This window comes from Tetrahymena thermophila (genome assembly GCF_000189635.1).
Source record: "Tetrahymena thermophila SB210 genomic scaffold scf_8254403, whole genome shotgun sequence".
Lineage (NCBI taxonomy): Eukaryota > Ciliophora > Oligohymenophorea > Hymenostomatida > Tetrahymenidae > Tetrahymena > Tetrahymena thermophila.
This window is the reverse complement of record NW_002476186.1, coordinates 510,400-527,035: the sequence shown is the minus strand read 5'-3', so window position 1 is coordinate 527,035 and position 16,636 is coordinate 510,400. Positions and strand designations below refer to the sequence as shown.

Genomic DNA, 16,636 nt, shown 5'->3' with positions numbered 1-16,636 from the left:
CCAACCCCAACCCCAACCCCAACCCCATTATTTTTAATTTATTCTTTAACTTTTAAATAATAAAAATAAAATTAATTTTTTTAGAAATGTGATTTTTTGAGTGATTTCTTACTTAATAAAAAAAACTCAATTTTTTAATTTTAATCAAATTAGGATTTAAAAAATGATTTAATTTATGTATTTAATGCTGATGTAAAAAAAAACATGAATTTTAAATAAATTATGATAAATAATAAATAAATTATCGTTTTTAAATGGAAATTGATTAAATTAATTTATTATTTTTAAACAAATTTTATTTCAGATATATATAAATATATAGCAAAAGCAAACAAATTATCATAACAGATTAATTTTAGCGAAATATTTCTTTCATTACAAAATTATTATTAGAAATGTTTCTTAAAGGTATTTTAAAACCAAATTTTAATAATAAAGGATAAAATTTTACAAAAAGCTTTTTGCATCTAAATTAATATAATTTTAGCAGATCTTTGAATTTAAATCTCCTTTCTGATGTTGTTTCAAGCTCTGAATTTATTGGAAAATTTAAAGGAGAAGATAAGCTGAAAGATATCAAAGAACTAACTTATATAGATAGAGATATTAGTCTTAATGGAAAAAAAATAATGGCAACAATAAAAAACCCTGTTTTTTATGATTTTACAGCAAAAAATATTTATTCACCAGACACTAAAGTTTCATATTTATTCCAAAGCGACTTTTTTGTAGCATCATAGGATGATGGCAAAATTATAGCTATTTTAAAAAATGATCCTTTAGATAAATCAAAAGAATACTCCTATGATCAGTATTTGCTAAACGAAGTATGTAAAGGATTCAACTTAAACCCTTAGGAGTAGCACATCTTATCAGATTATGTAACACGTTTTTCTGAATAACTAACATAATCTGTTTATAAATAAGTTGATAGAGATTTTATATCTTTAGTTAATTAAAAGGTGTTAACTGAGCTTTCTTTGAATTAAAAATACAAAGAGGAAATCTATAACATAATTTATAATACTTTAAACAAAAAGCTTTAGAGATAATTATAAAAATAAAAGGAGTTGTTTGAAGTTATTGACAAAAAATCTAACAAATATATGAAAAGAATATTCTATATATCTGCTAGTAAAATTTTAGCTCTCTAATATTGCACATATGTTCTCCTATCTTGGGATATTATGGAACCTATTACTTGTCTTTTTGGAATATTCGATATTGGTTTAGCTTACTTTTTTTGGTTAGTTACCCATAAGGACTTCGATTATTTGAATTTAAGAGAAAGATACATTTAAAAAAAATAAAACTCTATTGAGAACTACCTCTAACAAGAATACATTGATGATTTACAAAGTCTCGTTAATTATGTCAACTAATTGAAGACAATGGATTCTCCTAATTTATAAGAAATTTTAAACCAACTTTGATTAAAATCAATCAAATTAATTTCTATTTTTATTCAAATTGAAAAATATTAATAAAACAAATAATTTATTATTTTTATTATCATTTATATCATTTACTTTGCATCATATAAAATATCTTTTTTTTATTATTAGCATTAATAATTTTTAATAAATTAGTTTTTTCAATTTATTATTTAAATAAATTTTAATTAATTTATTATTTTATCATTTTAAATTAGTAAAATTAAACATTAAAATTTTCATAATTAAATTTAATAATTTTAAAAAATATTTTTTGATATATTTTAATTGTTATCTATTACAGAAACACAATTAGTAGAAAACATTTATTTAATCTAAAACAATATCTTAAAAATTTAAATTTGTTAAAACTGATGTAATTTGAAAAAAATAAATTATTTCCCTCCTAAAAATGTTTAAATAAATTGATGTAAAAATTAATTTAAAAAAATATTTGAATTTAATTTTATTTAAATTTGAGATTTATTAAGGAAATGAAATGCTATTAAAATATTTAATTATTTTAATTAGCTATAAAAAATAAAACATGAAAAGATTTCAAAATAGTTCACGCGAAAATTCAAATTCAATTTAAAATTACAGTTTAACCAAATAATAATAATATTTGCTAATAGAGGGAATTAATTGATTTTTTATAATGAATTTTATGTTTATTTTCTAAAAGAAAAAAGACTCATTATATAATTTAACTAACTAAATATTTATAATTTAAAATAATAATTGTATTTACATTTATCATAATTAAGCAATTAAATTATATAAATAATTTCTAAGTATTAATAATCTATAACAAAAAATGATCATCTAAAATTTAATTTATTGTTTATCAAAAAAAAGAGTATTTTAAATGCAATAAATATTTTTAAGATGTTAATTCCCTAAAAGTGGAGTGTTTATTTGTTTGTTTGTTTATTTAATTATTTGCTTGTTTGATTGATCTTTGTTTCTTTTATTTAATGTTTATTTATTTACTTCAAATATTTGATTAATTATTAATTAATTTTGATATTGAAATATAAGTGATAAGGGTAGTTTGCTTGTTATTTATTAATAATTTATTATCAAGAGGAAAATAAAAGAAGTTGATTAATATTAAAAAAAGAAATTTAACTTTGCTCTTTTTTTAATAAGAATAAAAAGACCAATAGTAAAGTCAATTTAAGAGTCACAGCGTATCTTACTTAGATTAATTAGTAACTTTCATTCAAAATACTAATATTACTTTATTTTATTCTAAATAAATTCTACTATAATTAAATTATTAACGTTAGAAATACCATTTTTTTTAATTTACTTTTCTAAACATAATATTTCCTTTGATTCAGTGACCTCTATCGTTTTTTTTATCCAACATAAAAGCATTTATTTCATTCAAAATTTAAAATTCAAAATAATTATTTTTTTCACTGATCACATCAAATTATTGATCATTAATTTTTCAAAGAATAGATCAGCTTCACTAACTCTAAAGAGGTCTCAACGTTAGAAAATTACAACATTGCCATGAAGAAAAAATAAACAAGATAACAACCTTAATTTTAAAAGTAGTAATCACTTGGTTCAACAGAAATTGTACAAGGATCTATTTCTACATCTTCTACATCTTAATAACAATAATAAGCACTACAAAACTAACTCTCAAATACTTGCTCTAATTAAAAAGTTCTGTCTTGCAATCCTAATTCTTCACCTTTACCTCTAGCAAATGGAGTTGGATAAGTTGCTGTAGGCAGCTAAAATTAATATTCATCTGCTTCTTTAGCTGGAAATATCAATTGCAACTAACTAAGAGCTGGAGATTGGGTTTGCTTGTTATGCAACAATCTCAATTTCTCATTTAGAAATGAATGTATAAGTTTAAAAAAATAAATACTTTCAATCAATTTTATTTTTGACAATAGATATATTTATTTTATCATTTATTATTTTTTATAATCATTTAGGTAACAGATGCATGATTTAAACTAAGAAGCAAAACCTTCTCTAAAACCTGATGCTTGTCTAGGAAGGACAACAATTTTTTATTTCAGGTATGAGTAAATAAAATCTTTAAAATGGAAAATTTTCAAATAAAATCAATTATTTTTTAATATTTAAAATTTAGATAATGATTAAAATAACGTGATAGCAGAAAATGGCATATCTGAAAACAATAATTTAAGTCCCTAATAAGACAAAAAAGAAGAAGAAAATTTATTAGAGTACGCAAAATACCAAAATAGAGCAGGTGCTGGATTTGAAAATATGCTTTTGCTTCTTACACCAAATAGAAGTAGTATTCATTCAGACGATTGTTATGACCATAAAATGAATACTACTGCTACAGGACCTTAAAGCCATAACAGTAATAGTAAAAGTGATCCTGACCAAAGCAGTAAAAATAATAAAAAAAACAAAGTCAAAAATATGATGATAAATGACAATAGCTCAAACTATCACAATAGTAATAAAGCCAATCAAAAAATGTAATTTGAGGAAGATATTTTTTCTGATAGCAGCAATAAACATGAATAAATGAAACCTTTAGGAGCTATGCTTGATTTTTCTTCTCCAGAAGTTGCAAAGTATGCTTACTAAAAATAGGATCAAATAGATGAAATAAGCTTTTAAAACTCTGTAGGTACTTTCGCGCCATATTGCGATTAAAAATTAGCTTAATAAAATAGCAAGCAGTTAAACAAAGATATTTAACCGCCACTTTAAGAAGAAAAAAGAGAGTTTTAGCTGTTTGGATCAAACAAACCATCTATTGATTATCCTAATTTTATTTTATCACCTAGCAGTATGAGAGATGGAGATGAGTCTTTAAATGAAAGTGATAGTGGAAATTTTTAATAGGAAATTCAATAGTAGATAAATAATATTATAATGGAAGAAGAGGATGATTACAGTAATAAAAGATAAAATTAGGAAGAACAAAGTCAATAAAATATAAATAAGTAAAATAATTAAATGGAAGTAATGTCTTATTATAACTCTGAGGCTTAGAACAGTAGTGCTGTTTAGAGCTTAAATTTGATTAATCCTACATAAAAAAATGAAGATTAGCATATCTATTCTTTTGGAGCAGGTTTTTAGCAAAATCAAAGAAATGGAAATAATTTATTTAGCCGTTAGTCTTAATAAGTAGATATGAACAGCACAGACAAATTAATTAACTTGCAATCTAATTAAAATAATCAATAACAATAATCCAGAGGATTGTTTTTCTAATATAATAATAACAATAACAATAATATCAATAACAACACAGGCTTTTTCAATTATTTTTCTAATTCAAATGCTTAATAAGTTTATGGAGAGTAGCCAACCAATAATTTAAAAGCTAACAATTCAAATAATAGCAATAACAATGGAATTAATTTTTCTAATTACAGTAGCTTTCTTAATAGTAATTAGTTTACAAAGTCTAGCAATCAATTAAAGATCAAGGAATAATCAGATAACAATAACAATGATGCAAATTCCTAAAAATCAAACAGCAACAGTATCAGATCACTATTCATGAACTAATAAAATACATCTTTATGGAAGGAGGAAAGCCAATTTAGTTTATTCTCTAATTAAAATACTAGTGCAGTTGTTAAAAGCACTTTATTCAATGTAGATGAAAATTCTAACACTCTTCCTTCCTAAAATGTATTTAACAAAATAGCTAAATTTGATAATTTTTATAAGAAAGAAGACTTAATCAACCAAAATACAGTGAATTTTGAATAGGCTTCTTCTTTTATTAATAAAGGAAAATAAAAAAATACTGGCAAAGGTACAGTGCTCTATTCGGTTAATGACGATTATGCAGATATGTCTGATTCAGATGATGATGAGGGAGATTCAAATAGCGAAAGTAGAATCATGAGATCTACTAAAAAATCAAATAATATTCGTAAAAAGCGTAAGTAAGGAAACAATGTAGAATCAAAAAAGAAAAGCAAGATTTAACACCACTAAAGCAACGCTATTAACACTGATAACAATTTAAGCAATAATTTTAATAGTCCTAACGTTGCTTATAATTATTCTTAGAATTTCTTATACAAAGATGAGAATTCTATTAAAGAAGCTTGTAGCCTTTCCCTTCAATAAGAAAATTAATCTATAAGTTAAAATAATAACTTTAATTCGATGCAAACTCCTTTAAGCAATCCTCACAACAACAGCTTATAAGGCTAATAATCAAGTAATAATAATTCTTAAGGTTAGTAAGTAAATGCAAAAAAATAAGATTGGATTTGTCCTCGTTGCACAAATTTAAACTATTCTTTCAGAAAGCTTTGCAACAAATGCCAATTTGCAAAAAACAACTTTGCCATCTTGATTCCCCCTAATTTTCAATAAATTTAGCAATAATTAACAATATTTTGATTTTAGTATTAGCAAAAATTATTATAAAATTAAACATCAGCTTTCATACTTTGCAATAATCTCTTAATTGAATGCACATTAGATTGATCCTATCGCCATTTTACCTAAAATACCCTCGTATTTAAGAATACAGTTTTATTAAATATATTTAATCAAATATTTTAATTAGTTAACATTCATGTTTTCGTAGAGTTTAGAGTTAAGAGTTTTAAACAATTATGTTTTATTCTATCTTTCATTTTTTAATTTTCCTTTTTATTTTCTTTTTTCTTTGTTTGAAAGTTTTTTTATTTTTCAACAAACCTAAATTATTAAATTTATTTTTAAAATAATTTATAATTGTTCAAAAATATTAGGCAAAAAATTATTTTCATCCCTTATTTGAGGCACAATTTTTAAAAAATACATAATTGAAGGGTAATCCATAAAATTATTTTAGAAAATTCACTCACGAATTAAAACTAAAAAATCTTTTTTTTCTTGAGATAATTAAAAAATAAAAAATTTCCCCCATAACTTTGTACAATTTATATTGTTAATCAATAATAAAACTAAAATATCATTATTGGAATATTTAGATATTATGCTTACGATCAACAATACGCTTCTAGAATGGTTGTTTATAAATCATAAAAAATAAAATATAAAATATAAATATATATGCTAATTCGCTTATTTCCTCACAAATAAACAATTATTCGCTTTACCAAAATGTATTTTATTTATATCAATTAGCATTTGATAAGATATATATTTTAATAATTTCACTACTTTCAAAGCTAGAGTATTGATACAAAATATTAAAAATTAAGAAAAATAAATGACTAAAAGATAAAAAGTATTATAATGTTTTAATCTCATTTATATTGTTAGTTAGAATAGTTATTATTTGTTTTGTCACTGCCTATATGAATAGCTCGTTTAATATAATCATGCTCTATATGTATAGAAACTGACGGCTCTTAAAATTTTAAAAATAGGCTAACAGTCACAAGTGCACTCATATTCGAATTTCTTATTATATGGTATTAAGATTATTATGACTTTTAAAATTTGTTTTATCTAAGTTTATTGATATAATGTAAAGTATTATTATTAACATTTTTTATTATTATTTTGATCTAACTATGACTGTAGACTCAGTCAAAATAGAAAACCAAATTTATAGAGAAAACATTAAACTTAGAAGAGAACAAAAATTAATGGCTAAGAAGTTTATTTCAATTTTCACTATCATTTGTATTTTATTTTTAATCTTTATCCTTTTGAGTAACTTGAGTGATTATATTCTATTGTTGCCAGTATGATTTTGAGTTAAAGGTATTTAGTGTTATTTTTAGTTAAATGGAAGATATATTTTAAAACTCAAATTCTATTGGACAAAATTTTCCAATAGCATTAACTTGTTAATTTATTAATAAAAGTTCTTTATGAATGTTTAAATATAATTTCATAAAAACAAATTTTTAGCCTAAAAAAAGATAAATGTGAAATAATTCAAGGTGAATAAATTATATTAATTTACAAAAAATACATATTTATATATATTATTGATAAAAGAATTAACACACTTAAAATTTTCAGAAATAATCTTCATCATCTTCATCAAAACCTAGAAAGTTGTAACTTTATTTATTTTCATTTTCGAAGCATTAATAAAACCTATCACAAATACAATCACATTTTACTAGTCTTTTAAATTTTTTTTTTTTTAAATTAGCTATTTTTTTGAATTACTATAAATATTATTTCACATATTACTACTACTAGCTTACAGTTATGTAATATGTACCACAATAATATTTAGGCTAATCTTTTATTTTGATTTGAAGGCTTTTTTTTTTCTTATGGATGTTAAAATCAAACAATAAATAATTGAGGTATTAATTTTTTTATAAATTCTTAAAAAATTTAACTTAGTCTATTTTCTTTATAACATTAATACCAAAGTTAAAAATTAAAATTTAAAGCTATTAACAACTACCAATCTCAAATGTAAGTGCATTTAAAATTTCACTATTAACTACAGTTTTTACGAAATCTAACTTCAAATACTTTAATTGTTTACAGCATTTAAAAAGCTATGATATCTCTTAGATATCATCAACTTAACTTATACAATCATATTTTACTTTTATATTGAGATTTTATAAAAACTAAGCTCTTTAAATTGAAAGACATAAACTGTTAAGGTTTTTATTCTTATCTATTTTTAATTTTAAATTTGTTAGGTTAATATTATTGTTAAGGATTTAACAAAAATGTTCAAAATTTATTTCGTTGCAGTTCGTCAGATCCCAAGAAATCTATTGCAAATGTTTAAATCCAAAAAATATTTGATTACTAAAATTTGAAAATGAAATATTATTTGCTTTTCCCTATTCATTTTTTATATTGACTGTAAGTTTTTTGATACTGCTTTAAGGTATTAAATTTTCTTCTAATAATATTTACTTTTTTGCAATAGTATTTACTTATTGTATAAGAATATTTATAGAAAAAACTTCTAAAAGATTCAAAGAAACCATTAATTCTTAAATTATTTTTTAAATCTACTCTAAATTTACTTCTGAAATTAGCATCTAAATTTTCAATTCTTTTAAATAAATTAAATTGGAAATTTGTTCTTTTATGTATTAAAAAATCTATATTTCAACATCTTTGATTAAAATTTTTAAGTCAAGTTTTTCAATATGATAACAATCTCTAAAGCCTTGAAAAATCCCTTATGCGTATTGTTAATTCAAATGAAAATTCTGCAATGAAAAATTGAGTTTCTTTATTTAAGAAAGATATCCAAGCTCTTAACTAAAAAGCATTAAATTATAATTGATTTCTTTTTCATATTATTCGTTTAAAAAGTTGAAGCATACTGTTAATTAATTTAACTCTAAATTATTCTGAGCTTCTTTCAAAAATGGAATTAAGTTCTCAATTGTAATAGTTTATGCTTATTTATTTATGATTATATGCTCAATTTAACATATTTTAAATATCAGTTGAGCAAGAACTTGAATATATTAATTCTATTGTTTAAAACTTTTGTAAAATCTCAAAGATAATTTGAGGTTTTTGATTATTTTATAAGGATATACTTAATCAAAAATACTCTAAATATCTGCTAACGACAAATCGCAAATTAAAATATGTAGACTATCTATTTTAGTTCTTTCCCCTAAATATTCTTCATTGACATAATTTGCTACAAATGTCTAATATATCTTTTCAAAATTAAGATCTTCAGTATCTTAAGATTAGTATATTTTATTCATTTATAGATAGTTTTCTTTGTCAAATTATTTAATTAGAATTTCCTAATTTAATTAATTTCAATACTAATAAATCCCACTAAAGCTAAATCACTTTATGGTTTCTGATGTTAAAAATTTTAATTTCTAATTTTGTTTTTACTCTAAAATAACAAAAAATTAAACTAATTAATTTTCTAAAATTATCTATTGATTAAATATCCAATCATTAACTTCAAATCATAAAAGTGCTTTGCCATTGAATCACAGCATTGAATAATATAAATATTACAATATTTCAGTATGAAATAATATAAAAATATTCTTCTATTTCAATTTATTATAAAAAATTATTTTAATTATTTTTTATTTAACTGTGTGTAAATTTTTAAAAATCATCTAAATAAAAATAGGTTGATAATTAAATTTGTATTTTTAAATATTTCTTTAAAAATTTAAGAAAAAAATAAGTTTTTATTTCATTCAATAATTAATTATTAAAAACTTAAATTAATTTAATATTTTTTTATTTCAATAGATAAAGTGAAAGTTAAGAAGAGAAATATATAGTTATAAATAATAAATTTTTATACTAGATAATTGTTGATTAAAAAAAAATGAAAATATTTTCTAAATCTCCAAAAATTAAATTAGAAATAAATATAATTTCATAAAAACAAATTTTTAGCCTAGAAATACATAAATGAGATATAATTCAAGGTATATGAATAAATTATATTAATTTATAAAAATACGTTTAGAAATTATTGATAAAATAATTTATAAACTTAAATTATTTTCAGAAATCATCTATATAATAAGAATCTTCATCAGAATCTAGAAATATGTAATTTTATTCATTATCATATCCACATTCGAACCATTCAATAAGCCTATCTAAAATGCAATCACATTTTACTAGTCTTTTAAATTTTTTTATATTCATATTAACTTCTTCTTCGAATGACTCAAATTATTATAATTATTATTTATTTTTCTCCATTTACCTAAAAGGATTATATGTATTACAATTATAAAAAGAAAAATCTTCTTATATTTTGATTTTAAGGATTTTCTCTCTCTTATAGGTGCTAAAATCAAGCTATAAATAATTGAGGTATTAATTTTTTTATAAATTTTTAAAAAATTTAACTTAGTCTATATTCTTTATAACATTAAAATCAAATTTAAAAATTAAAATTTAAAGCTATTAACAGCTACCAATTTCAAATGCAAGTGCATTTAAAATTTCACTATTAACTTCAACATTTAACAAATCTAACTTCAAGTACTTTAATTGTTTAATGCATTTAAAAAGCTATGATATCTCTTAGATACCATCCACTTAACTTATAGCATATTTTAATTTTATATTGAGATTTTCTAAAAGCTAAGCTCTTTAAATTGAAAGACATAAACTGTTAAGGTTTTTATTATTACCTATTTTTAATTTTAAATTTTTTAGGTTAATATTATTGTTAAGGATTTAACAAAAATGTTCAAAATTTATTTCGCTGCAGTTAGTTAAATCCCAAGAAATCTATTCCAAATGTTTTAATCCAAAAAATATTTGATTACTAAAATTTGAAAATGAAATATTATTTGCTATACTCTCATCATTTTTTATATTGACTGTTAGCTTTTTGATACTATTTTAAGGTATTAAATTTTCTTCTAATACTGTTTACTTATATGCAATATTATTTCTTTATTTGAAAAGAATATTTATAGAAAAAACTTCTAAAAGCTTCAAAGAAATCATTAATTCTTAAATTATTTTTTAAATCTACTCTAAATTTGTTTCTGAAATTTGTATCTAAAAATTCAATTCTTTTAAATTAATTAAATACGAAATTTATTCCTTTATGTATTAAAAAATCTATATTTAAACATCATTGATTAAAATTTTTAAATCAAGTTTCTCAATATGATGATAATCTCTAAAGCCTTGAAAAATCCCTTATGCGTATTGTTAATTCAACTGAAAATTCTGCAATGAAAAATTGAGTTTCTTTATTTAAGAAAGATATCCAAGCTCTTAACTAAAAAGCATTAAATTATAATTGATTTCTTTTTCATATTTTTCTTTTAAAAAGTTGAAGCATATTGTTAATTAATTTAATTCTAAATTATTCTGAGCTTCTTTCAAAAATGGAATTATGTTTTGAATTGTAATAGCTGTTTTATATTTATTTATGATTATATGCTCTATTTAACAAATATTAAATAGCAGTTGAGCAAGAACTTGAATGTATTAATTCTATTTGTAAATATGATAGTTAGTTCTGAAAGATAATTTGAGGTTTTTGATTATTTTATAAGGATATATTTTATGAAAAATACTCTAAATATATGTTAACGACAAATCATAAATTTAAATATGTAGATTATCTATTTAAGTTCTTTCTAATTATTCTATATTCGCTTAATTTTCTACACATGTCTAATATATATTTTCAAAGTTAATATCTTCAGTTTCTTAAGATTAGTATATTTTATTCATTTATAGATAGTCTCCTTTGTCAAATTATTTAATTAGAATTTCCTATTTTAATTAATTTCAATACTAATAAATCACTTTAACTCTAAATCACTTTATAGTTTCTGATGTTAAAAATTTTAATTAATAAATTTTTTTGCATTCTAAAATAATAAAAAATTAAACTAATTCATTTTCTAAAATTATTAATTGATTAAATCTCGAATGATTAGTTTCAAATCATAAAATTGCTTTACCATTCGATCACAACATTGAATAATATCAATATTACAATATTACACTATGCAATAGTATAAAAATATTCTTCAATTTCAATTTATTATAAGAAATATTTTAATTATTTTTTATTTAATTGTATTTAAATTTTTAAAAATTATCTAAATAAATAATATGCTGATTATTAAATTTATATTTTTAAATGTTTCTTTAAAAATTTAAGGAAAAAATAAGTTTTTATTTCATTCAATAATTAATTATTAAAAAACTTAAATTAATTTAATATTTTTTAATTTCAATATAGGTGGAAATATGCAGATAAAGTGAAAGTGAAAGTTAAGTAGAGAAATATAAAGTTATTTATAATTTTGAAATATTTTTTTAATAATAGAGTTAAATTACATTTAATTATTTAAAATTTTTTTAATTTACAAAAACTTTAATTTGATTAATCAAAAAAAAATTATTTATTTAGTTTGTTAGTTTTTTAAAATTTAAGTTAATTAATTACATAAATCATTTTAACTAACTAATAAAAGAAAAGGTTTTAAGAACTTTTAAATAAAAATTATATTAATTGGTTTTTAATTAAATTACTTTCTTGTAATAATGTCTAAATAACAATATTGTTTTATATATATATATATTATAGACCATTAAAAAAGTATTATGGTTATTGCATGCAGCAGCTAAAGATTGAAAAAAAAGCTTGGTTGATTTTTTATTAAATATAAAATTACATTAATATAAAACCTTTAATTTTTTTAAATAATTTAAGGTTATTAGGATTATTTTCTGTAATTTTAGTTTTATTTATGCGAAAGGTTATTAAAACATGTAAAGTTAAACTAAGTTTTTTGATTAAGAAAAAGTTAATCTAAATTGTTATGTTTGGTATTAAACCTAATTGTTTTAAAAAGAGTTAAAAAGTGATTTATTAATTAATTATTGACAATTATAAATGAAACTAAGAATTATTAAAAAATTTGATATGTTTGGAAAATAAATTCTACTCCGTTTGAATGGAGTAGATAAGCATAAAACCACTTGTGGAGGAATTGCTACAATTTTGATATTTATTACCATGTTTATTTAGATAATAAATATATTTCAGACTTTAGTATTAAGGCTAAATCCAGAAATTGTTTATAATTAGGAATATGTAGATGGCGTGGAGCTATTTAGTCTTGATTCAGATGTCTTTGAGTTTGCAATTGGTATGGAAGATGCAAAATTTTAACATTTTATAGATGAAGGAGTTTATTATTTATAAGCTCAATAAATTATTTCAATCAGAAACAACTAAACAAACCAAGTAGAGTATCACTATTAAAATGTAACCTTAGACAGATGTACAAAAGATAATTTTTAAAACCCTTAAACATAAGATTATTTTTATAGATAGCCTTATACAAATCTATACTGTATTTCAAGAAATCAAACTGGTCTTTAAATTGGAGGGGATTTTGACCTTTACTATTTTGCTTATATTTAAATTAATATATATAGATGCTCTGGAAACAAGTGCAAGAATATTAGTGATCCTGATACCTACTAGTAGTATTTTAAATAACCCTAATTTGCTATGTATTTTACAGATGCTTTAGTTGATCCTACCAGCTATCAGCCTATTAAACCTATAGGAAGAGACTTATTTTTTACTAGTAGTTAAACTTTACAATAGTAAATTACTGTCTTTATGATAAAAAACGAAGTGAGGAGTCAAGAAGGAATCATTTTATCAAATGAGATAGTACATAATGGAATGAGCTTTTCTTAATACTAATAACAGGTATCAAATATTAAATTTTTGTTTCAGGCAGTTAACAAATGAAACTTATCATGCAAGTTTTGAAAAAATGAAATATATTTTTGTTAAATTTAGACATTTTAGAAATGTATTTTTTTAGAATTTAGAGTATTTGCCCAGCTCTTTGTTAAAGACTACATTCAGCTAAGTATTGTAGTTATAGAAAATATTCTTATTTTAATTTAATTGTAATATAATATATGGTCAAAAAATTTCTTTTCTCAAAATTATAAATTTCTTTTTTGTTAAATTGACTAATTGACGCAATACTTAAATACTTTAAATAAAATTAGAGCGTTATAACAGATAGAGATGATAACTTAATGTATTAAATTTCTTTGAGGTTAGAAAAAAAGAAATAAAACAAGTGGCAAAGAAAATACTTAACTTTAAGTTAAGGTATTAGCTAAATTGGAGGAATTTACCAGGCTTTAGTTGCTTTAGGATGTTTATTACTATTTCCAATAAGCTAATTTGAATTAAACAGGAAGTTAATGAATCAAATATTTTCTTTTGAAAATTCTTGTTAAGAGAAAAACAATAAGAACGCAAAACCAATAAGTTAAAAAATAGAATCAGTTATTGTTAACAAAGGGGAAATAGATATTTCAAAAAATATAGCTAAGGAAGCGCGGTCGTAAGTATTCAATAATTAAGCTTTTAAAGATTTAAATGGAACTATTTAATTATTTTCACAAAATTCCATTAAAAACTAAAATGGGAATAAGCATCATAAATCATATGGAAATCTTGATTTAATGAACTTAAAATCTCCAAAGAAAAAAACGATTTTAATTTAAGAATTTCTAAATTAAGCTTAAAAAGAAATCGATGAAGGAGTTAAATTAAAAGATTAAAAGCTAAATGTTTTGAGAATAGACACAGATTAAAACAATAAATAACTAAATCTTTTAGAAAAAGAATATAATCTTAACTCATAATACTAACAGCAATAACTAACTCAACAGTAATAATAAGTTAATACAAGTACAAACAATATATAGTCTCCCTGCAGTAAACTTATCAAATTGAAATCAATCAATAACCTTTAAATAGAAAAACCATCTTTTTAACAAAGGTCTAAAAGCCCGAAATAAATTCTGCATCGTTCAAAGTAGAAAAAGAGCTAAACCTATTTTTTAAATAACTAACCTCCCACATCATCTTTATTTGCTATTTAAAAATCAAATCTTCATTTCAATTAAGTAGTTTCTCCTAATAAAACAAAGTAACAAATAGCTTCCATAATGATTGATTAAACTAATAGATCAAATTCCAAATCAAATGCAAATAATACATAAAATCGAGTCCAGAGTCCTCTAAGTAAAAAAGAAATAAAATAACAAAAGAAGCAAGAAAAATAGCTTAAAACAATATTAAAAGATATAAATAAATAATTCTAAAATTTTTTTAAAGTCACTGCAAATAGAATAAAAATAAAATTTACTGAGTATCTCAGATACTTCATTTGTACCCCAAAAACACTCTAAATTAAAAAAAAGCAAATGGATTATGGAGCAAAGAAGCTGTATCATCACTTAGATATTGTTTATATATTAAAGAAGTTGACAGAAATAGATAAGTTAAAGATGCTGCTTTTAGACGAATAATAGATAAATTTGTTTGAATACTTACCTCGTCCTAAAATTTACATTGAGAAAAACTAAATTTAAGAAAATTAAGAGAATCTTTAAAAATTTAATTTCCTTTACGAGGATAATAGAACTGAAATAGAAAGAGCAAAAGATGCATACGAATCTTTTTTGGAATTAACAAAGCAAAACTATGATTAAACATAATAAGATAAAAAATTGTTAAATATGATTGATCCTCACTTACTTGAGCTATTTTAACAGCAAATTATAGAAGAAAGTGAAAAAATCATTAATTAACCAGATTAGAAAGAAGATTCTGTTTAGAAGTTTTCATAAAAAATAAGTTAAAACTCTCCTAATAATGAGCATAATGATTTCTAAGCTAATTCTATAAAACCAATGATAGATAAATTAATAGTGAGCCAAAACTATTAATTTGATACACATTCTACTGTTTAAGCTGCCTAAAATAATTTTAAAGATGAAACTGTGGAAGAAAGTTCATGCAATTAATCATCTAATGCGAATGATAGTTTAAAAGAAAATCTATAATAAATAGAATTAAAAATGTAATAATTTAAACAAAAAAAATTTACAATGAGAAATTCTTATATTGACATTTGATATTTTAATAATTATAACAAAATTATTATAAATTTATTGTTTTAGATTAATATAATATCATTTCTATCTTTATATTTTCAACTTAAAAATAATTTAAATAATACTAAAATAAAATAATTAATTCAATTTTATCTTTTTTGAATCAAATGTTCATCACTCAAATTCTTTCATGCTCATAATACTCATACAGAAATACAGACAGGATTATATATAATTAATTACTATACTTAATAAATATTTTTATCTCAATTTAGTTGATATTAAAAATAAAAATATTTTTATCAAATAAATAAATTACTTTTATTTTTTACTTATTTAAGTTGAAATTTTTCTTGAAAAAAGATTGCAAAAATATTCGTTAAAGTTTTTTTGCAGCTTATTTTTTTAAATTTTAACTTTTTTCTTTTTTAGAAAAAAAATATGAAGATGAGCATTAAAATAAATCATTTAATTTAATAGTAACTTATGATTACTCATAAATTTATTACAAGTAGAAAAATTTTTTTTATATTATTAGAGAAATTTTAATGATATCTATATTTTTACTATCTTTTCTAAAAAATATTCTTGAATCTAAACAATTATTTATTTTTAAAAGAAAAATTCTATTAATTACAAAACAAAATTTAAAAATTATAAATGTATTTGGTCGTTTTTCTTGACTTAATTAGTTAGACAAATACTTTTACATAATTAGTTGATTTATAATATTATATTACAATTTGATTATATAATTTTCAGCAATAATTCAAACATTTTATATTTCTATTTTTATAATTTTATTTTAAATATTTTATATTTTTTAATAAAAAATCTAATTATAG

The 16,636-nt window shown here is 20.9% G+C and overlaps 4 protein-coding genes across 4 annotated transcripts; 3 read left to right on the top strand and 1 right to left on the bottom strand. All coding sequences in view use genetic code 6, as the record gives it.

The window, feature by feature from the left end:
- Positions 1 to 293: 293 nt before the first annotated feature.
- On the top strand, positions 294 to 1,433 carry TTHERM_00475400 (transmembrane protein, putative; the record flags this gene model as incomplete). The annotated part of the gene is made up of 1 exon (XM_001024022.2): positions 294 to 1,433. A coding segment is annotated over one exon (1,140 nt), but the record flags the coding sequence as incomplete, so codon positions are not given.
- A 977-nt stretch (positions 1,434 to 2,410) lies between these two features.
- TTHERM_00475390 (zinc finger, Ran-binding protein) lies at positions 2,411 to 5,819 on the top strand (the record flags this gene model as incomplete). The annotated part of the gene is made up of 4 exons (XM_001024021.3): positions 2,411 to 2,647; positions 2,904 to 3,303; positions 3,398 to 3,484; positions 3,559 to 5,819. 4 exons carry the CDS (start codon positions 2,411 to 2,413, stop codon positions 5,817 to 5,819), a joined length of 2,985 nt encoding a protein of 994 aa, XP_001024021.2.
- Positions 5,820 to 9,866: 4,047 nt separating this feature from the next.
- Positions 9,867 to 11,570, bottom strand: TTHERM_00475380 (hypothetical protein; the record flags this gene model as incomplete). Its single annotated transcript, XM_001024020.2, has 1 exon — positions 9,867 to 11,570. One exon carries the CDS (start codon positions 11,568 to 11,570, stop codon positions 9,867 to 9,869), a length of 1,704 nt encoding a protein of 567 aa, XP_001024020.2.
- Positions 11,571 to 12,774: 1,204 nt separating this feature from the next.
- TTHERM_00475370 (transmembrane protein, putative) lies at positions 12,775 to 15,812 on the top strand (the record flags this gene model as incomplete). Its single annotated transcript, XM_001024019.2, has 2 exons — positions 12,775 to 13,575; positions 13,887 to 15,812. The coding sequence occupies 2 exons, from the start codon at positions 12,775 to 12,777 to the stop codon at positions 15,810 to 15,812; spliced, it is 2,727 nt and encodes a 908-aa protein (XP_001024019.2).
- Between the last annotated feature and the right edge of the window lie 824 nt (positions 15,813 to 16,636).